The sequence below is a fragment of the Carcharodon carcharias genome, chromosome 18, assembly GCF_017639515.1.
Source record: "Carcharodon carcharias isolate sCarCar2 chromosome 18, sCarCar2.pri, whole genome shotgun sequence".
Lineage (NCBI taxonomy): Eukaryota > Metazoa > Chordata > Chondrichthyes > Lamniformes > Lamnidae > Carcharodon > Carcharodon carcharias.
In genome coordinates, this window is record NC_054484.1 from 67,897,845 (window position 1) to 67,921,053 (window position 23,209).

The 23,209-nt window shown below is 49.1% G+C and overlaps 1 protein-coding gene across 3 annotated transcripts in view; it reads left to right on the plus strand.

Moving 5' to 3' along the window:
- The first annotated feature begins 273 nt into the window (after positions 1 to 273).
- LOC121290944 overlaps positions 274 to 23,209 on the plus strand; it is a 142,629-nt gene continuing 119,693 nt past the window's right edge. For all 3 annotated transcript variants that reach the window (XR_005945908.1, XM_041212002.1, XM_041212004.1), the window contains exons 1-3: positions 274 to 409; positions 5,313 to 5,412; positions 5,532 to 6,064. Coding sequence is in view for 2 of the 3 variants with exons in the window: in XM_041212002.1 (XP_041067936.1) it covers positions 297 to 409; positions 5,313 to 5,412; positions 5,532 to 6,064 (746 nt within the window). In the remaining variant the exon portion in view is untranslated. The remainder of the gene's footprint in view (positions 410 to 5,312; positions 5,413 to 5,531; positions 6,065 to 23,209) is intronic.

Below are 23,209 nucleotides of genomic sequence, written 5' to 3' on the forward strand. Positions count from 1 at the left end.
CAATTGCCAATAGAAATATTAAAATGCTACATTTACGGTCTCATGCTGATGGAATTATTGACATGTTTACAATTGCTGCATCTTTTTTCCCTCAAATTTGCGATACATGAATGAAGACATAATTGAGTCACAGAAACTCCTCCTACACTGTGTTTGCCTATTAATAATATCGAGTAATTCCAGCCCAGCCTTACAAGTCTGACCAGTCTAACCTCACGTTTCCTTGCTCAGCCTCAGTGTGCATTACAAGTTGGCTGGGCAAGAGATGCGCCGCTCCCTATATCTAATAGGGAGAAATGAATGCATTTAAACTATCAAGTATCTGGCAGGAAAACTTCTCTAAACTGTTTTCTTCGAATAAATCTGTTGAGGAGGATAACCCAACGAAAAATACTTCCGAGACAGAAAGGTAAGTGCGAGAGCCGCCTGTCAGCTGTTTTCATAAAGCACTGTTAGTGGACATAGAAAATAAATGAACTAATGTTTTGCTAAAATGGGTTAAGTTTGGGACTAGCAGCAAATTAGAGGATCCGTGCTTCCTTGACACTAAAAGGAATTGAGAAGTATGTAAAATAATGTTACATTTGCACTTGGAGATCAACAGAAAGGAATAGCAAAAGGGTAGAGGGCTACCGAGACAGACAAATGACACAGAGAGAGCGGACTGTGTGCAATGGCCTGGGGGCGGTCACACAAACAGGTAAAAGGGAGAGTGTCAGTATTGAGGAGTTACAAGAACAAGAAAATTAGTGAGAGACACAAGTCTTTGTGGAGGAGGGAGCAGGTAAGTGAGAGAGATCAATCTGTGTGGCACAGAGGGCAGGTAAGTGAGAGATTAATCTGTGTGGCACAGGGGGCAGGAAAGTGAGAGAGATCAATCTGAGTGGAGCCGGGGGCAGGTAAATCAGAGATCAAGCTGTGTGGGGGAGGGGGCAGGAAATGAGGGAGATTAATCTGTGTGGAAGAGGGGGCAGGAAAGTGAGAGAGATTAATCTGTGTGGGGTAGGGGGCAGGAAAGTGAGAGAGATTAATCTGTGTGGGGGAGGGGGCAGGAAAGTGAGAGAGATTAATCTGTGTGGAGCAGGGGGCAGGTAAATGAGAGAGATCAATCTGTGTAGAGGAGGGGGCAGGTAAATAAGAGAGATCAATCTGTGTAGAGGAGGGGGCAGGTAAATAAGAGAGATCAATTTGTGTAGAGGAGGGAGCAGGTAAATAAGAGAGATCAATCTGTGTAGAGGAGGGGGCAGGTAAATAAGAGAGATCATTCTGTGTGGAGGAGGGGGCACATAAGTGAGAGAGATTAATCTGTGTGGAGCAGGGGGGCAGGTAAATGAGGGAGATTAATCTGTGTGGAGCAGGGGGCAGATAAATGAGAGCGATTAATCCGTGTGGAGCACGGGTCACGTAAGTGAGAGAGATCAAGTTGTATGGAGGAGGGGACAGGTAAGTGAGAGAGTCCAATCTGTGTGAAGGAGGGGGACAGGTAAATGACAGAGTCCAATCTGTGTGGAGGAGGGGCATGTAAGAGAGAGATCAATCCATGTGGCGCAGGGGACAGGTAAGAGATCAATCTATGTGAAGTGTTAATGTTTTGTCAAATTATATTGTTAAAGTAAAGAGAAACAGATGATGGGTATTAATTGAGCACATGTAAATAGGGGACAGTTGGGACACCGGGTTGTGTGGAAGGAGAGCAGTGAGACTGTACAAGTCAATAAACTCTCAATAAAAAAAGCTCTGTGCCTTGGTTTTTGCTTCACCAACCAGTTTGGATCCTATTAACATGGAGAAGGAGACAGACAAGTGAGAGATCTATGTGGAGGAGAGGGCAGGGAAGTGAGAGATCAGTCTGTCCATGTGGTACCAACACTTTGACAAAAGGTTGCAAAGCTCTCATGTATAACTTGTTAGAAAATATTTTCAGTCAGTGAAAGAACATCTAATGGATATGTATGAAAGTGACTACATAATGAAAGCCTGAGCAATGGAACTACTGCACCATTAGAATCCAAGTTGTTTTCAAAAAAACTTTAGTGATTTGAACAGCCAATATTCAATCTAGTGACCTATAAAAATATGAATCATTGAGATAAATTTTAAGGATGGATCTTGTACTCAAATGATGACTGTTTTAGATCCCTGTGGTAAGAGCATTTTGGAACCCTGCGCTAAGATTAGCTTAAATCCCTGTGATAAGAGAATGTTAGATCCCTGTGAGGTAATAGGCAGATATTTCTGTGCAATTGGCAAAGATGGGAGGTGATGTGGGGGCATTTGAATTTACTACTCCAATCGCAATTGCTTGTGCCAAATAACCATTTATCTTGTTTCAAATTAGCTGGAGGCTAATTAGTTTTTAAATGTGACAAAACACAAAAGCTCCATTTGCATTTATAAAAAGAAACTAGGTGTAGGTTATTCATCAGGAATGATGCAGTGTTTTTATTGTTACTCTGAACCACTATTAAAATGTTACCTTACTTAATCATTTTAAGCCCAACTCCATTTGTAACCATGGTAGAGTGGCTTTGCAGTACACTTCATGTTGACAACATCAGCCTTTTAAGGTAGAAATACTGGCCTAGAAATTAGATTGTGCAACACTTGTTTTGCAGGCACATGATGAACATTAAAGAGTTCTAAAATCACTGTAAAAGTTGTGGGAGTGTTAAAAAAAACAACTGGGAAGTGGTCCCCATATTCAACAGAAGGGTGCTGTATGTGGCACCAGAATTGCAGTTATTTGCAGAGTTTGCTATAGCTTACATTTGATTTTAACCTAAAGTCAAAAAGATGTAATGGTGATTGATTTTGGGCTAGATTTGCATATCAGGAAACAGTAACCATTTGTGTGAACTTGCCAATAGTTTGCTTTGAAGACTCATAATAAAGGTAATAGATTTTCACATATGAGACATTGAGCTAACTAATAAATAGCTGCCAGTCTGTCTTTAAACAGCTATTGGCCTCAAAGCTTCATCCCTTTGCTGTGACTGCTCTGTAATTTGATCTTTTAATGCTGTATTAATATAATAGACCTGTGTAGGGTTTTTCTTCTAGAATTGATTACAGAATTCAGGAAAATGATCGTTGTGAAAGGAAGGGTGTGTGAAATAACATCCTTTCAATGAGTTTTAATATGTCATTTTTTAATGGGACTGTATTTTACATAAGGAAATTTCAGGATAAGAATCTTGTCCTGGAACATTCCTTCACATTGATAGCATTTTAAGTAATTTTTTAAAAATGTTTCTTGGTCACTTGATGAGTTAGAATTTCCACAGGAGTCCTCCCAATCACCAATCATGACTTTTGCAGAAATTTGACGTAAACACAAAAGGAACAACATAAACAACCATTAAAACCAGAATATCCACCAAAGTAATGATGGAGATCAGGAGAATTTCACAGAAGTCTATCCGATTATGTTAATTAATTTCATTGGGTTGTTTCTCTCCCCTGCTGAAAGAATAACTATTGCTTTTGCATGTGGAAACTCGATCTGGCAAGGCTACATTCTTGTGGTCATTGATTTCAATGGGATAGCACAGTGAATGTATTGTTGAATCATCATAGAAACATCATAAACATAGATGTGACACATCACGGGCACTCCCTGTTTCATCCTCTGAGGTTTTGATACTGGGAGGGAAGGATTCCTCTGTTAACAATTTGTATCAATATCATAAACATAAATATAATCACTTAAAATGTAATTACAAATAACAAGCTCAGAGAAATTGCGAAGTAAAGGTTAGAATTTCTCATCAGGTCTCTCAATCACCCGTTGTAACATCAAGGAAACCCAAGGAAAGGTCGTAAGCAGCCATTTGTACTATTACTCTTGAGGTTGTGAAAGACACATATAAATGCGAGTCTTTATTCTTTCCTTTTTAACCTCACAGCCTTCTCCAATTTTCTGCTGAAGCTACAACAAGGAGTGATAGAACCCTCATAGAAATTCTAACACATATAATCTTTTCACTTGTGCCATTGGTACTTGATAACTAGTATATTTTTAAAAAGGTTGTTGTGATGTCTTACTTCTCCATGGGCACTCCTTGGTATACTATAATGTGATTTCTTACATCTGGTGTACAATTAAGGGTGAAATCCGCTTCTGAAATACTCCTAGTTCCTTAACATTCACCATTATACCAAATCTGAACCTTTGAAAAGTTAAAAATATAGTTAAATTTTAAAAATGCTGAAAATAACTACTATACTAGGTTTACTAGATTGATACCTGGAATGAGTGGGATGTCTTATGAGGAAAGGCTGGTCAGACTGGGTTTGTTTCCACCAGAGTTTAGAAGAGTGAGGGGTGATTTGATTGAAGTCTACACAATCCTGAATGACCTTGACAAGGTGAACATGGAAAGGATGTTTCCTCTTGTGGGTGAGTCCAGAACTAAGGGATTTGAAAATTAGGGATCGCCCTTTGAGGACAGAGGTGAGGAGAAGTTTTTTTTCTCAGAAGGTTGTGTGACTTTGGAACTCTCTGCCTCAGAAGGCAGTTGAGGCGGGGTCAATGAATATTTTTAAGGCAGAGGTAGATAGGTTATCGGGGGTAGAGGCAAAGGTGGAAATTGAAACATAAGCAGATCAGCCATGATTTTATTGAATAGCGGAACAGGCTCAAGGGGCTGAATGGTCTACTCCTGTTCCTATTTCTTATGTTCACATGTTCTTAAATTCTAATGATATTATAAACAGCCACCTGCCACTATTTCAATAATGGTACCTAGTTTGATACCTCACCATGTTTCTAGGGTAAAAAAGTTACTGTACTGTAGAACTATTAGAAATTTACAACACAGAATAAGTTCATTTAGCTCATCAAGCTTGTGTTCAGTCTTTACAAGAGCAACCCAAAACTAATCTACAAGGAAACAGTTCTAGGCATAATGCTGGTGTTGGGCAGGAGTTTTGGAAGCTGGGTGGGAGCACAAGACCAGGAATGGGGAGGCTAAATGACTCTTTGCAGGGACCAATGGAGCACTCCTACATCTCCTGCCCCACTAGGGTTGCACAGAAAAAATATTTTTAAAATATTTACCTTGGTCTCGGGGTTAAAATCTACACCATAAGGAAGCAGAAAGATGAGAGTAAATGAAACTCTGGAACTGAATCCTGTTTCATACACCAGATCTTTATAATGCTATGCTGGCATTTCAAGGCATTTAGTACTATTTTACGCTTTAAAAATATTTCCTTCAAATATTTATTCCTTGATTTTCTCTTTATTTTGGCTTTCATTTGTCTGCTATAATATTTGCTTTTGTGTTTGTTTTATGATATTTTTGTTCTAGTCCTAAGGACAATCAGACTGCAGTGAGTCCAAAAGATGGAAAGATTGATGAACAGACCCCCCCTAGGTCTGCAACTAAACTGTTCACAGACCTGGCAAAGGTAATGTACATTTTGATTTCTGTAATGTATTTTCAAATCGCTATTTAAATCAATGAAAAACTAAATTTAGAGCATAAAGCTGCACTGACCTATTCTCTTCTCTTCTTGCATTGTTTAAGGTTTCCCAGGGCTCTGTAGATCAAGAGAAATCTTCAGCCCAAGAAAAACCAACAGCTAGTGAACCCATTTCTGCATTCCCATTAAGTAGTTTGAACCAACCTGAGGATGGAATGCGACAGAAATTGGGAAGTTTTTTCAGTCGAGTTCCAAAATCCAAACCAGATCAACCACTAACATTATCCCAGAGTGAGAGAGTCAACAGCCCAGATTTGAACGCCGAAAATCAAGATGGAGCTCAAGTATCAAACTGGAATGATGATGCAGAAAAGGAGCCTCATCGTAAGCACATCACACCGTTTGACAGTGATGCTGGAGAAAATGGCAGGGGAACACTGGAGACAAGTTATCCTGAGAGTCCTGCCGCAGAGCAGATATTCACACCAGCAGAGTCACTTGAGCAAAATAAACCTGAGATTGCACATCCTAAAGCAATAGGAATTAATTCAAGCACTTCAGGCCAATATAAGGGAAGTGGAAGATCAGAAGAAAAACATATTGGCTCAGCTTGTGTCACAGATCCCACAGGCCTTCAGTAAGTCACTTTGAAATCATAACTTTTCATGGAGTATTTCAAGAAATGTTTCTATGAAATTCAATGACTTATTACTGATGAACAGTGATTTTACATGTCTTTATTTTAAAGTACCCTTTCCCCTATTTCTTTCTTATCCTGATATTGTACTTTTTTTTTTATCAGCCAGGACAGCAGGGCATTCTAACCCGTAGACACTGTTAAAGTGGTTTCCTGAAGTATGTTGAAGGAGCTATGCTTGATTATTCCATTTAGTTTCCTTTCTCTCACCCCAGAAATCCAGTCATGATCAGTTAATTTACCCCTAGAATTGTCAAGAAGAAATTATTGAAATTTTGGAGGTAATTTTAGCCTAACTTGCCAGATGGGAATCCTGCCTTTATGTCTAAATATCTCTGCACACAGCAATGAACCCCTCCTTATTGTCAAATAAGTGCAGTTGGAGGAAACTGTCTGCTGGGGATTTGGCCAGGTTTGTGGGTGATGCACTGTTTAGACACAGGGATCAATTTAAGCACTTAAAGAATTGCAGATACCTGGGTTCAGTGTTGTTATAAGCATAAGTCATTTACGCCCAAATTTCCATAACCCTTTTACACTTTTTGACTTCTTTGTACCCAGATTACATATGCATCTGGAAGCAAATCAGGAAAGAACTCTGCCCCTAAACTCTTATCTTAAAGTATGACATAAATATCTGTATGGACCTCTTGTTGCACCCAAATCTGATGTTACATGAGCAACACTGTCCAAACCGAGGGGCCCAAAAATCTTTGCAAATTGAACCTCGGATCTCATCAGTGTATGCATTGCAAACTATCAGTACTGGTCACACCTCCACAAGCAGCTAGCCTGAGTGCTGACATCACTAATAAGCTGCCTGTCCATCTAAAAAAAGCCATGGGCAGAATTTTCCTGTTGGTGCCGGGGCGGGCCCTGCACGCATACGTGTAAAATGATGTGCAGCGACGTTGGGCGAGTGCCCCGATGCACCATCGCAATATTTCATTGGGCAGGTGTGCATTGATCTCTGATGTGCGCCCACCAATAATTAACCAGCCACTTAAGGCCCCTGAGGCTCCAATCGATGGCAATTTTTCGGTGCCCATGCAACCTTCAGGTTGGTGCATGGGTGCAATGGGCAGGTGGGTAGGACACATTTGTATAAATCTCATCCACGGGCAGGATAAGAGGGCTCAGTGGGGTCGGGAGTGTCAAATATCGATGTTTCAAAGTTAGTGATACTTGCCTGTGTGATCTGCAATACTTCAAAACGCATACCAGCTGCTTGGTCTGGACTCACAACCTTCAGGTCAGCACTCTGCAGTGAGGAATCTTTTCTGGGCCTGCAGGTTTCAGGAAGCCTTCCCTTAGCCTGGGAATGGGAGCTGAACTCTCAACTGAAGGCACCACCTCTGAGGAGGAAGGGAGGGCTAGAATGGGGAGAAGACCAGGGGTGCACATTCAGCCTCCAGGAGAGCCACCTTTGGGAGGTCAGGTGCAGGCATAAGGGGTGGAAGGCCAAGAGGTAGTCCAAGGCAGAAGTGGCTGCAGAAGATGCCACTAACCTGCTGCCAGGGTATACAGGCGGCGAAGCAGCTACCTCAATATGTCTGAGGTGCAGTGCCTAAGGAGGCTCCATCTCTTAAGGGAGACAGTCAACTATATCTGTCAGATGATTGGGCCTGAGATCTCCGTAAACTGTGTGGGCGGACACCCCATGCCAGTTGCCCTGAAGGTCACGGTTGCCCTCAACTTCTAAGCATCTGGCTCCTTCCAGGGGCCGGTGGGTGATCTTTGCGGTGTCTCCCAATCAGCTGTCCCTACTTGTGTCAAGCAGGTCACAGACACTGTTCAGACAGGCATTAACCTTCATCCACTTCCGCTATGACCAGGCAATCCAGGCACAGCGAGCCAGAGGCTTCGCAGCCATTGCTGGCTTCCCCCGTGTCTAGGGTGCTATAGACTGTACACATGTGGCCATCAAGGCGCCAGCAGGTGAGCCCGGTGCCTTTGTCAACAGGAAGGGCTTCCACTCTATGAACGTGCAGATAGTGTGTGATCACAGGATGCAGATTTTACATGTCTGTACAAGGTACCCAGGCAGCTTCCACAACGCCTACATCCTCAGACACTCCCAGGTGCCGGGGTTCTTCAGTGCTCCAGCTCGGCTGGATTGTTGGCTGCTGGGTGACAAGGGCTATCCCCTCAGAAGGTGGCTCATGACGCCTCTCCGTTATCCAAGAACAGAAGCTGAGGAGCACTACAATAGGAGCCAGGGCACCACAAGGGCTGTGATGGAGAGAGCCATCAGCCTTCTCAAGATGCGCTTCCATTGCCTGGCCTGCTCAGGGGGCACACTCCAGTACCCCACAGATAATGTCTTGGTGATAGTGGTTGCATGCTGCGCTCTCCACAATCCTGCGCTGGAAAGGGGGGACGCTGTGGACAATGAAGACATTGACGCAGTGGGTGTGGCTACACATGATGAGTCCAGCAGTGAAGCTGAGGATGAGCACGCACAGTGAAATGCTGAGGGGGTAGACACTGACCCCGGCATACTCCAGGGAGGCAGGGACACCTGGGAGGCTTTAATCCAATGAACCTTCAGCTAACACACCACATGTAGACCTCCAGGACAAGCCTGGGCTGTAGGCTCCATTTTTGAGACCTAAGTACAAAATCTGCCTGGTTAGGAACATTAACTAAGGTCCTTGTTAATAAAGCTGAATGTCCCACAAAACACTCATTACATTATTGGAAACCATCCACTGCAGAAGAAAAGAGGCACCCGAAACCATGGTGACATGTCTGAATTTAATATTACAACCAAAGAAACTTAATGAAACAAAATGACAAAGATGTTAAACATCACACCAACTCATAAAGACCTCATTGCGGGCCAACACAAAAGCACCAGTGATAAACCCATGGTGTGCCTAAGGTGCCTTATGTTTACGATTTCGGGTGCTACGTCTTCATGCTGACTCCTCGCGGGGAGTGGCATCTGAGGCAGCCTGCTGACTCTGCTGTCCTGTTGGCCTCTGTGACCTTGGTGGTCTTCCTCTGGCCCATGGAGCCTGTGCTGGCCTCGCCTGGGACGGAGCTGCCAGTTCCACAGCCAGCATCTCCCTAGTCATTGCAGCCTCACCGGATGCAATGGTAACTGGCAGAGAGAAGGAGGAGCTGCCGCTCTCATCCAGAGTACCCTGAGAGGAGCCCGCAGAGATGATAGGCAGCTGCTGCGCCAACGGGAGGTTGCTTCAGACCTCCCTGCTCACTGTGGATGGATGGGCACCGAGTTGGGAAACTTAGTGCCCAGACCATCTCTACAATGACACTGACCACCTGAGATCAATGCCGATGTGAAGGATTGCTGGTCCGAACGCATCCCCAGGAAACCCTGATGGCCACTCTCTTCATGGAGGACACATGGCACTTGGTGGCTCGTTGCTTCGGCGATCGTCCGCGTAGAATCATCCACCACAGACACCAAGCCAAGCATAGCCTCATGTATCTCCTCCGGATGCTCCCACACACCTGGCCGCATTTCCTGCACCTGCTGCGTTGCAGACGAATCCAGAGGCACATCATCAGCACCGATTGAGCATGTGCCTGGTCCCCTGCAGTCCCCTGACTGCTGGTGCCATGGGGAGTCTCTGTCTCTGCCAGCTCTTCCAGCGACTGTGAAGTGCCCTCACCGCAGTGCCCGGGATACTAGCTGATGTTGTAATTCCCACCGAGGTGCTAGTATCTGCGCTGGTGCCTGTCTGGCAGAGATGGTGTGACGCTGGTGAGACTTCAGGTGTGAGAGGGGGCATCTGCACCTCTTGGCCCTGCTCCGCTGATGCTGAAAGGAAGTAAAAGGACATGCGATGCCATGGCATACAAGGCTATGGGCCTAGTGCTGGAAAACAGGATTAAAATAGTTAGATACTTGTTTGACTGGCACAGACTCAATGGGCCAAAGGGCCTTTTTTTATGCTGTAGACCTCTATGATTCTATGACTCTATGACACTGGATCAGTTAACATGGAGACAATGTCAATGTGCATCCCTGTCCCCCGGATAATTATGCGCTCATCCTTCCATAAGCAATGGTCAAACCATGTTGCAAACTTCAATCACTGAACATTCAGCAGTGCCATGGCTGATGGGAGAACAATGGTGACCTCACTGCTGGGAAAACATACCTGGCCATGGCACCCCAGCCTCATCGACACCGGTGGACCTGGGTGCATGGCACCTCTCCAAATCTGGGGCCTCCTGCTCAAAATGGCTGAGAATCGCTAACTGTGCTGGCCCACCACCAGTCCTCACCCGCTCGGCGGCATTATGTGCATTCTTCTCCTGAAAAGGAGAGAAGAGCATTGATTAGTGCTAATTGTACCTGGACTCCCTTCATGGACAGCCCGCCCCTACCAGAGTGGGACATTGCAGGGTTCCAGTATCTCCTCACCCCGCTGCTGCTGAACACTCACACAAATATGTTAGGTCTGTCACCACCCCACACCCTTGGCCAAAAGCTCCCTACATCACATTAAGCACCACATGGTCTAACATTCCACAGCAAGCACAAGGACCTCCCGCCATGCTGCCACCTCCTCAAGAAGGGCAGTAAGGCAATCATCAGAAAAACCAGGGGCACAGTGCCCCCCAGCCCTCCTCTCCTGCCTGGCCTTCTCACCAGCAGTGCTCTGGGGAGCCCTTCCACTGGCCATGATTCGCAGCCTTTGAAAGGCTGCAGCAACTTTTTTAAACAGGCCGCTGGGTCATCATTGGACCCAGTGATCATTGCAGTCCCACCGCTGCCCGCCCACTCCCGCTGTCCTTGGGAGCCGCGATTCACACTGGCCGGGCCTTATTTGGCCCGCCCGCATAAAACGGTGGAGCAGACCCAATCGCAGGCGGTGATCATGTCCACACCCGCCCGCAACCGCTCCTTCCCCCCGCCAGCCAGAAAATTCTGCCCCATAACATTATCATTGGGATCAACCTGTGCAAATTGGGTGCAGGACAGCTCATTGCTTTGCCTCAATTTTACACTCAAATAATGGGCATAACACATCTCAATTTCTGTAACCATTTCCTTTTATTCTGTATCCCTTCACTAGAGGGAAGAGTCTGTCCTCATCAGGTCAATTACCTTGATTTTAAATACCTCAATCAGATCACTTCTTAATGTCCTCTAAGAATTAGAACCCAAGTTTAATTAGAATTCATTTATTGTTCTTAGGTGGGTTGGCCCTAGCTAAAAACAATATTTCAAATGAGGTCTGATTGCTGCTCTGTATCACTGCAATTGTACTTCCTTGCAATTGCATATATTGTGATACAGTATATGTCAGGATAATCTGCAGACAGTGCCCACCATTTACATGGCCTGCTGACAGCATCCTGCTATGCAAAAACCCCGAGAAACTCTATGGGAAAGTCAGCTCTCCCAGCAAAATTTAATCCATTGTGATAACGTTGAACATCTCATTAATCTTTTGATCATTTTATACATCCATTCAGTTCCATAACATTATTACAGAGGGCCTGAGGATTATTTAAAGAACGGGATTTATTATTAGGTTCTCAGACTACAGGAATTGTTTTAGAAAACACAAATGTTTTAGTAAATGATTAACAAGTTCAAAACCTTGTAGAGTGGCATTCCATGGATATCTCTACAATCATTATTGTTTATTTTGGGGAAGGAATTTTAATTTTGGTATGTCCACCCAAAGTCAACAACTCGCATTTGATTAGGTAAAAGCAAAACACTGCGGAAACTGGAAATCTGAAACAAAAACGGAAAATGCTGGAAAAACTCAGCAGGTCTGGCAGCATCTGTGGAGAGAGAAACAGAGTTAACATTTCGAGTCCATATGACCCTTAAAGGGTTTTTTGCTGCATTTGATTAGTACCTTTTTAATGTAGAAAAAGATTCCACAGAAATGAAATCAGACTGAAGTGGAGTTGAGACCACAACCAGACAAGCCATGAGCTTATTGAATGGTGGAGCAGGCTCGAAGGGCTGAATGGCCTACTCCTAATCCTAACTCCTATGCTGCTGAAAACAGACACAGACAAAGAAAGAGGTATTAGAGAGCTAACTAAAAGCTTTGTCAAAGAGATAGGTATTAATGCGAATTTTAAAGCTGAAGACAGAGAATGATGCAGAGAGAGAAGGAATTCCAGCGTTTAAGGCCTAGATGGCTGGATGTATGGCCACCAATGATAGGGCGGAGGGAATGGAGAATGCAGAAAAGGACAGAGTTGTATGAAAGCACAGTTCTCAGAGAACTGTAGGACTGGAATGAGTACAGCAATAGGGAAGGATGAAGCCAAGAAGGGGATTAAACACAATAATAATTTTAAATGTGAGATGGTAGAAGACTAGAAGCTAATTTCAGTCAATAAGCACGGGGTGATGGATGAATCAGTTGGGATATGTGTAGGAGATTTTTAGTTCAGCAGTAGTTACCTTTAGTCACCCTCTTTTACTTAATATATTTCTAAAAAGCTTTATTATTGCCCTCAATAGCCCTCACAAGTATCTTCATGTCTCCCTTTTTTGCAGCTCTTGCTACTTTCTTTAAATCTCTTTACTGTGTTTTATATCTCTCCAAGCCCACGGGATTTTAACTATTCTTTAAATTTGTATCAGGGTTTTCTTCTAGTTTTTATAGCATCTCTCGCCTTTTTTTGACCAAGGTTGTTTAATTATACATTTCTTTGAACACCTGCCACTGTTCATTTGTAGTTTTATCTATTAACAATTCTGCTCAGTCTAGTGTGGTCAATTTTACATCAACACTTCAATACCAGCCTAACCTAAATGTAAAACCTTGGTTTGTGACACACCCTTTATCCACTCAAACCTCATGTTAGTTGTTAGCTAGGTGTTCCCTTATTGTTAATTGTTGACTAATTCTGGCTCATTACTCATCACTAATTCTATTTTGTCATGTTCTTTTGTTGGTTCAATAACATATTCTTCCAGAAAAACTGTTTTTGAATATATTCAAACATTTCATTCCCTTTGGGATACAAGCTGTTCTACTTCTCCTACTCTATGGCCGGGATTTTCCGTGCCCGCTGGTGTCGGACGCGATTGTTTGGTGTGAGCAGACAATACGGCAAGAACGCCAAAAATCAGTTTCACGATGTCCTGAAACCAGTTTGCAGTCACCCGCTGATGGCAGGTTGTGTTTCCTGCCATCAAACGTTGGGAACGTTATTGTAATACATCTGCACTTCACCATAAGCCCAGCCCGCTGGAATCATCCCCAACTCCTGCTGGATCGTCCGCCCAATCATGCCGACATGTTTCACGACAATGTATAAAAGGCATGCACTTGAAGGGCTACATTTTGAGGGGAACTCGGAGGTGAGTATGCAGTAATGTTGGGAAGAGCTCGCTCGAGTTGCCTATTGGACTTCAAGGTTGATGTGCATTGCCGGGGTCGGGGGGTGGTGGGGGGGTTGCAAGGGTTACCCTGCGACTGAAGAAAGCGCACAAGCACGTGCAAGATGGGGGTGGGCGAGGGAAGCGGCCACGCATTAGGGACACCTTGTATAAAGTGACCATTCCTCTGCAGCTGAGACAGTTCAGTTACAGCCACGTGGATATGATTGGAGTTGGGCCTCTAGCTTATCTGCCCACTCAAGCAACGCAGAGGCGTTAAAGTGCCACCAAGTGCTCCAGAGCTTTTCACCCCTCAGGCACAGACTGCAAAGTAATGAGCATTTTAGTTAACTGCAGAACAGTTGGACGACTGAGCACATTGTACAATCTCCTTGCTAAATCTGGCCATGGAGCAGTCACTGGTGGGGGTGCTCACAGCCCCTTGCAATGTCATCATCCCAGTTTAGACCAGTCTCTCCCATGTTTCAAGCTAACAGTTTAGACTTGCAGTGCAGGTTTGGAGAATGCCTGTGCCTGAGCTGAGAGCACAGCATGCAGTCCAATGGGCAAAGTTGGCGCCAATCAGTCAGTTGGAGTGGGGCGGAGGTGGATGGGGTTTTGGGCAGCTATGCAGCGCACTAAACTCAAGCCATCCAAGTGGTGGCCAGCACTCTCCAGGATGCGCTAAGGGACCTTCAGACTTAACCAAGACAGATTCTTATTACACCCATGCTAACCCACTTCTATCCAGCAAGTGGAGTACATCAGGAGCATGGAGCCTGATGAACTAGCTTTATGCCCCATGGCTTACAGAAAGCAAAGGCGATGGAGGACAGAGCAACTGAGGCTCCTGGCTGTGCAGAGGGAGGAGCAGCACCCTCTGGAAGAAGGGTGGGGGGGGTTCTGGGGATCCTGTACACTTCACCAAAGAGCCACAACGAGCCATTGCTGGTCAGTGCCGAGCTAGAGTCAGGGTCTGTAGACACTGCCTTTCATTCCTGCAGGTGACCAAGAGCCAGTGTTGCCGAAGACTGTGCATGTCTAGGGAACTGGACGGTCACATCTGCCATTTACTGCAGCATTTGGCGCCACATGGACATGAAGGCCACCCACTGCCAATGGTTGTGAAAGTGACCATGGTGCTCAATTTCTACACCAGTGGCTCCTTTCAGGGCTCCACAAGTGACCTGGGATCTCACAAGCCTCCACCCACAAATGCATCCATGAGGTCACGGACACCATCTTCGCAAAGGCACACCCGGGACCAGGACAGCCAAGATTCAAGAGCATTTGCCCAGATCTCAGGTTTCCCACAGGTGCAGGGTGCAATTGACTGCACTCATGTGGCGCTCAAATCTCCATTGCAACACATGGTCAACTATGTCAACCACAAGGGCTTCCAGTTGCTGAATGTGCAGCTGGTGTGTAACAACCACAAACACATCCTGAAGGTGTGTGCACATTTTCCAGGAAGTGTGCACGACTCCTACATTTTCAGTCAATCACAGATCCCTGAAGTCTTCCAGGGTCCACAGAAGCTGCAGGATGGTTCCTCGGGGACAAGGGCTACCTGCAGGAAATGTGGCTGATGAAACTCATGTGACAGCCTCAGACTGCAGCAGAGTGACGCTATAATGAGGCTCATGCTGCAGCTCACACCTTGGTGGAGCAAACCAACGGGGTGCTGAAGATGAGTGTGAGGCTGGACCATCATTTTGGTCTGAAGGCTGCAGAAAACACAGGGAAGAGGCCCTGGACTGGGACACCTGCCTTTATCTTGTGCAGAAAGGTTTCACATCTGAGTGACATGAACACTGCTCATCAGAAGAAGGAGCCATAGGCAGGGAGACATTCTTGGGAGTTTATTGACAATAGTGAACATTATGTACAAGTGATTAACAACCATGCCCAGGCTGTGCTTCCTGATTGGTCTCAGCTGTAGCTCCACTCTACCCAGCAACATCCACCCACCCTGCACCCATTACCCTTTCCCCTTCTGTGCTTCCCTGTCTTTTTTCCCTCTCTCTCTCCACCTCTTCTGTCTTTACACACCATGAGGAGGGAGAGGGTAATCCTCCTTTTCCCCCTCTCCCCCTTTAAAAACACTGTTGCTACCACCGACAGGTCTCGGGGTGGGTGTGGCTCATCCCCCAATGGCTGCCGCAGGGTCACCGATGGCCGGGCCCTCGGGGGCAGCTGTGGAGGCGGCGCTATCACCAGTGGTAGGGCGCCCCCCAAGAAGGCCTATGTGGGAGTGACTGCATCTGTGGCCTCCACTGCTCCTGCAGCCCGGGAACCATTCTGCCTCCTGACCAGGGTCACGGGGGTAAAGAATTCCATTCACCCTGAGATGACTGTAGAAACATACAGGAAGGCTGTGGCCGGTGTTGTCAGCCCCACAGCTGTTGTTGCAGCCTCGCGTGCGTATGGACAGGTGGTGTTCTTGCTGAGGCCCGAGCGGGTGGTGCACCTGGCCCTGGCCAGGGGGCTCACTGTAGGTGGGACCTATCTGGCGGCGCATCCTCTTGAGGCCATCGTGGAGAGGTTTGTCTTATATATCCAACGTCCCACCCTTCATTCCCGGTGAGTTCCTCCTCCCCCCACCTTCACCAACTGGGGGAGGACAGGCCTAGGGTGGTGCTGATCCCGCTCAACCTCAGGGAGCCCAGTCTCCACCACGTGTACCCTTCCGGCATCAAGTCTGTGTTCGCCTGGCCCAGGAGGGGTGCATGGATGAGCGGTTTGATGTCACCTTTGAGGGGGCTGCCTACCGCATCTTCTGAGCAGCGGACGGTGTGTGGTGCCATGCCTGAACTACCCCGCCTCCAAAGCTGCCAATGTCACTCAGGCGGCCGCAGCTGGGTCCGACACTCCTCCCTCCGCCACCACTCCATCTCCCTCCTGGCAAGGGGAGGTGCTGCCGGCGTGGCGAGGGGAAAGCCCCTGCACCAAAAGAAGGCACGGAGGAAAACCCGCCATGCAGAGGCGGAGCCCCCCCAAGCCCCCCAATCTCCTCAAACCCACCCTGATCTCCAAACGCTAAAGACACCAGCTTGGGGGGACAAAAATCAACCGGCCCCGGTGACGTGTCTGCGCGAGCTCCCGGGCCTGGTGTGTGCCTCAGCGCCATGTGCTGGGCCCGGCTTCATCCCTGCGCGGGTTCCCAGGCTCGGCGGTGGTGGGGTACGTGACCTTGAGCCGGTGGTCTGATTAAAGAGGGCGGACCTGCCCAAACACCAGAGGGCGGAGCGTCTGGAGGGGCTGGTCAAGACGACGGGGGTGTTGCAGATAAAGGCCTCCCCAGCCCCCAGCCCACCCCGGAAGAGACGCCACCCCTTGGAGGGGGAGGAACACGCAACTCGTGAGGTCGGATGTCTCCCCTCCCCCAAGATGGCGGTGGCATTTCCACCCTGTAAGTCCCCACTCTGCCCTCTGGGGGAGCCAAAATCCCCAACCCCTTACTGCAGTCCCCTGAACAAGGGCCCCTTGGGAGTCAGTGAGGGTACCACCCTTGCGGTGGTAGCTCCACCCTGACCCACCTTGTATCCCAAGATGCCATCTGGATTGCCAGGGGACTGCAGCAGGTGCTTCATGCCCTGACAACTGGGTCATAGGGTGGGGGTGGCAAGGGAGGCCTCCTGGCTCCGTCCCAAATTTCACCGCCTGGCACCTCTGTCCGGAGCTTTTTCCATACTCGCCGGGCCACCCAGTGCCTGGGGGAGGGATCAGGGCTCTGAGCTGCCGCCCTTTGACCAAGAGGAGACCAGAGAGGACCCCTGTGCTGGTGGTGGGATCAAGGTGGAGGTGGAGCCGACTGGCAGCTCCGAACCAGCCCCTGTTATCAATACGGGGGTGCGGTTGGAAGCTGGAGGTGATGACCTGGAGGAGGGCGGGGTTTCGGTGGTGAGCACCGGGGGCGACTTTGAGTCGTTGTCAGGTGAGGTGGTGGATCCCCTGGTGCCCCCACCGATTCTCCCCTCATCCCTTTACAGGAGCTCCAGGATTTTTTAGTGAGTAATCGCAGTCACTGAGACAGGGTCCAGTCGGTCCTGGGCTGGAGACATTCTTTTCCTCTTGTCTTCTGGTCGGCCCGGGAGGCCCTCAAGGTCCCTGGGCTGGACCGGAACACGAAGCGGAGGCTCCACATGTTTCTCGCTGGGCTCCTGAAGAAGAGGAAGGATTAAAATAGTCCTCTCCTTCTTGCACTTTGCATTAGGTGATGGTAGCACATACTCCTGACAATGAAGACTACCTTAGCCAGCCCCAACATCAACAGCAGCAGGGACGCACAGCGCAGGTTCCAGAACTTCTCGGTCCTCAGGGATGGGAAGTATGCAGTGTACTTCCTGCAGGAAATTCATACCATTCCAGGAGACAAAGCTACGTGGCTCCTGGAGTGGCGAGGGGGGGTGGTCCACATGAGTCAACAAGCCCCCAATTCTGGCAGGGTGGCTGTCTTGTTGGCCGCACATTTTCAGCCGGAGATCTTGGGGGTCAAGGAGCTGGTGCCAGGCCGGTTGCTGCACCTCACTGTGCGCCTGGGGGGTGGAGTGCTTCACTTTGTGAATGTGTACACTCCCCTGGGCACACAGCAGCAAGCGAGCTTCTTTGAGGAAGTGTCCACTCATCTCGGCTCCATCGATGTGGGTGAGGGCATTGTTCTCGGGGGGGATTTTAACTGTACCCTTGGGGCCAGGGACCATCACGATGCCCAGCACCGCTCGCTAGGTGTGAGTAAGTTGAGGGACCTGGTCGGGCCAATTGACTTGGTGGACGTCTGGCGACATCTCCATCCTGACTCCAGCGTTTTCACTTTTGTGTCACCTGGAGTTGGAGCATCCAGACTCGATCACCTTTACATTTACAAAGCGTTTGTGTCCTGTGTTCCATCGGCTTCTGTGCAGCAGGTGCCGTGCACGGACCACCATCTGGTGTGGGTGGAACTTGCTCCGTTCTGCGCTCGGACAGGGTCTGCGTACTGGCACTTTAACAACCTGCTGCTGGAGGACGAGCGGTTCCTGGACTCATTCCGTCATTTCTGGGCTGGCTGGAGAAGGAAGCAGGGAGGCTTCCCCTCCTTGAGGCTATGGTGGGATGTGGGCAAGGCTCATGTCCACGTCATCTGTCAGGAGTAAGCAAAGGGGGTTGATAAAGAGGCAGAAATCCAGGATCGAGGAGTTGGAGAAGGAGGTGTTGGATCTGGAGACATGTCTCCGTCAGCCTGATGCGGACCCGGCCCTGTGGCTGGTGTACGATGAGGAGAAGGGCGCGCTGCGGGACCTGCAACTCGTTGGGTCCCATGGCGCGTACATGAGGTCGCGGATCCGGTTCCTCCGGGACCTGGACCATGGCTCCCCCTTCTTCCACTCACTGGGAAAAAGGCACAGGGTCCGTCAGCAGCTCCTTACGCTGCTGGCCGACAACAGATCCCTTGTCTCAGATCCGGAGGGCATCAGGGCCATTGCATGAGACTAATACACTGCCCTGCTCTCTCCGGATCCGTCCAGCGAGGATGCTCACAGAGTTTTGTGGGAGGACCTGCCGCAGGTCAGCCTGGAGTGTGCCGGAAAGCTTGACTCCCCTATAAGTCTGGGGGAGCTGACCGGCGCCCTTGACAGTCTCTCTAGGGGCAAATCCCTGGGGCTGGATGGGCTGACAATGGAGTTCTTCAGGGTGTTCCGGGACATCCTGGGGAATGACTATGTGGGGGTCCTTGGGTAGAGTATTGCTAACGGGGAGATGCCTCTCTCGTGGCTCAGGGAGGTCATTGCTCTGCTGCTCAAGAAGGGGGATCTCCGCCACCTGAAGAACTGGAGCCCGGGCTCCATACTCAGCACGGATTACAATGTCTTCTTGCCTTGGCAAAGAGCTGGACCACATGATCCACCCTGACCAATCCGACATGGTCCTGGGCCGCACCATCTTTAATAATATCCATTTGGTCTGGGACATCATCCATTTTTCCCAGAGGACTGGTCTGTCGAGTGCCTTCCTGTCTCTTGACAAGGAGAAGGCGTTCGACAGGGGGATCACAAATATTTATTCGGGACTCTGCGAGCCTTTCCTGTGCCTCTTGCATAGGAGGCTGTCAGGATTGGTTCTGCGTGGGCCGGGCATCGGGGTGGTCCTCTTGGCTTATGCTGATGACATGCTCCTTATGTTCACCGACCCAGCTGACCTGCGGAGGATGTACGAGTGCCAGGAGGTCTACCCCACCGCGTCCTCTGTCAGGATCAACTGGGGTAAATGTTATGGACTCCTGGTTGGTCTGTGGCTGATGGATCCCCTATCCGAGGAGCTCAGGACTTTCACCTGGAGCAGGACCAGCCTCCTGTACCTGGGAGCCTACCTCTGCCCTGCTGAGGAATCCTGGCCGGTGAACTGGCAGGAGCTGGAGGCCAAAGTCACCACTTGCCTGCGGCGCTGGACAGGACTGCTCCGAGTGCTGTCTTACCGGGGTCGAGTTCTGGTCATAAACCAGCTGATTGCCGCCATGTTGTGGTACTGGCCGGTCACTTTGACCTCTCCCCCGGACTTTGTCACAAAAATCCAGAGAATTCACATCAACTTCTTCTGGGACAAAAGGCTGCACTGGGTCGCTGCTGAGGTTCTGAGTCTCCTGCTTAGGGAGGGCGGTCAGGTGCTGGTTTGTCTACGCACCCAGGTGGCGACTTTCTGCCTTCAGGCCCTGTAGCGATATCTTTATATTGTGTCCCCTCTGAGGTGGTGTGCACTGGTGACATATTTCTTCCACCAGGTGCACAGCCTGAATTATGACATGCAGCTCCTATTTATAGATGTGAGGGGCCTTCATGGCTCCTTGCAGATGTTGCCCATCTTTTACCAGGACCTGATCAAAGTCTGGAACATGGTCGCCTCGCAACGCAGCTGTCCGCCATCAGGAGTAGCGGCTATCGCCAGAGAGCCGCTGCTCAGGAATCTGTCCCTCCGTCCATTTCAGTGACTGATGGAGAGGACTGTGGCTGCCGGGGTGACCAGGGTTGGGGGACATGCTGGGTGGCGCAGGAGTGGGCTGGATGCTTCCACAGGAGTTGGCGCATCACATGTCCGTGGCCAGTGCCATTCAAGGCCTTAGGATGGTTGTGCTCAGCCCCAACATTATACTGGGCCTCGAGGTGGTGCAGCTGCGCGGTGGTCTTCTGTATGAGCATACCTCTGTTCGGACGGAATTCCACATTGGCCCCAAGCCCCGAACACCCCCTCAGGAGCCAGTGCCCCACAACCTGAGTCACCTTGCAGAAATGCCCTCCATGTCCTTGAGCACGGCGAGGTGTTTCCTGTATGGGCTGCTGCTGCACACACTTCACTTCCTTGCCCTCGCCCGCCACCTGGACACGCCCTGGTGTGCCTTGTTGCCGTCCTGCGGCGGAGGTCCCCAGTGGGGGGCCCTCTACAGGAGTGTCCTCACACTTTCCATCTGGGACCTGGTGGTGGAGGGTGTTGCACGCAGCAGTCCCATAAAATCGTAGGTTGTGTCGGTTCACAAGCTCTCAAGATACCTGCGTCTTTTGTGGTCTTGTGGATTCTGTGGACCATGTCTATATAGGGTGTTGTAGGCTGCACCCCATCTTCAGTTATTTAAAAAACCTTACTGTTCTTTTGCTTGCAATTCAATCCCACGCTCCTGATCTATGGGCACCCGGTGCGGAGGCTGCTCCTGGGCCTGGCCAAGTTGGCCATTAACAGGTCTTAGCAGCGGGCGATCGAGGGGCTTGTCCGACCCCACTGTCTGCCCCTCTTCCGTGACCATGTTTGCGGCCGGGTGTCCCTGGAGATGGAGCACGCGATGTCTGCCGGCATTGTTGAGGTCTTCCATGCTCGGTGGGCACCACGGGGACTGGGGTGTTTTATTGACTGTGTTAGTCACGTTTTGGTTTAATTAGACCTGGAGGACCCTGGCCTGCTTTCAGGGTCCTGCTATGTGGCAGTGGCACCTTCCTCGGCCTGTGGAGCTGGAGCTGCTGAGGTCACAGGAAGAGAGGGTTCCCATGGCAGGACATTCCTGGAGTCACCTGGATGGATGGCTGCTGGGTGTGCACCTGCTGATTCTCCTCCATATGGATGCCCAAGGGTGCCTGGCTGACTCCTTGAGGAGAAGTGGTAGCTGGAGTGAGATCGAGCTGCTCTGCACCCCTCTAGCATATATACTGTTGGAGGCCAACTATGATGCAGCAATGGAGTTCAGCTCGCGCAGCGGTTCAAGTGTGAGTCATGACCAAGGTCTCCTTGGCAGTCACCATCATACCAGTGTTGACCTCGGTGCATTGATATGCCAGCGCTATCACCTCAGACTGAAGGCAGGTGGACTCCTCCATTGTGCCTTGCAATCTGAGGAGTGCAGCGGACATCACTTCCTGATGTTCCTGAGCTTTCCTTTGCAGCTCCAGCAACTGTGACATGATCGAGCCCAAAGGCTCATCATCTGACTTGGACTAAACAAATTTCTGGCCTCAGCAGTCCTCTGAGTGCCAGATACCTGAGCAGATCAGACAGTGCGATGTGCTCACTAGATTGTGATCCTGAGGCTACTGTAAAGCTAGGTCCCACCAAGCTATGTGTCTCTGTGCCAGTGAAGGGTGTGGGTGAGCGCTGTGATGGGACTTCAGTGAGGTTTTCTCCAGATTCCTCTTCAGAGGTTTCTTTGTGTCTTGATTGGAGACCCTGGGTCATGGACACCCATCGGCTGTTTCCCAGATGTGCCTGCAGATGCAAGGGGAGATAATTAATGCATAGCAGTGGCCTGTGAAGCAGGACACATCACTCACAGCATGGTTATCTGATGGATGTTGCACTGCTGGATCCTCACTTGGTAGAGCAGCGCCGACCTCACCGTCAGCACAGGAATGATCCAGACTCTCACTGGCCATTTGGATGGCTTCATTTTCAATGTTTGTGAGGACCTTGACTCTAGATATTCCTCCACAGGTCTGCAACCCCTCCCTCTTGTTGTGTGCCAGCTTGTCCTGCATGAATAGAGATGGAGAGAGTGTAAGCAAGATGCCTGCCAGGCCAGATGATAACTATGCCTGGCCTACGCAGGTGGCAAGCGGTCCCATGGACGGGATGAGGACAATGAAGGTGTACGAGAGAGAGAGTGAATGGTGATGTCTCTTGAACTGGCAGTGAGTGAGGGCCCTGTGGGTGTGTGATGGGTTTGTGAGTGTGTGAGTTGAGAGTGATGAGAAGAGTGACTTACCCTGACAGAACGGAAGAGTTCATTCATCCCCTTGCGGAACTGAGTGGCTGTCCTCTTTTGCAGGGTGTTGGCGCTAACCACCGCTGCCACCGCTCCCAAGCCAGATTAGTGAGGTTGATGCCCATCCTGCCAGCTGAGTGGGGGTAGAGGACATCACAGTGAGACTCCGTTGTGTCCAAAAGGTGCTCGAGGGATGTATCATTGAACCCGGGGGCTGCAGTCCTTTTGCTTTTCAGGGCCTTGTCATCTTTGTAGCAGTCATGGGCTGGAAGCACTGAGAGGTGTGCCTGTGGATGGACTTTAAATATGGTGCCCGGCATGATGAAGCGGGGAGACGATGGGGTGGTGGCGAATGAGAGCCATGGAAATGGCGTGTTTCCCAGGATTGCATACTTAATGCAGCATGTTTGGGAAGTTATGGCATAAAAGCCACCACTGTGGCCCAGGCTACCACCAGCTACCGCACTTAGTGCAAATCTGGGATGATTCCGCCCTATATGAAAGTTAGTCTCCTCCTTGACCCATTATGATT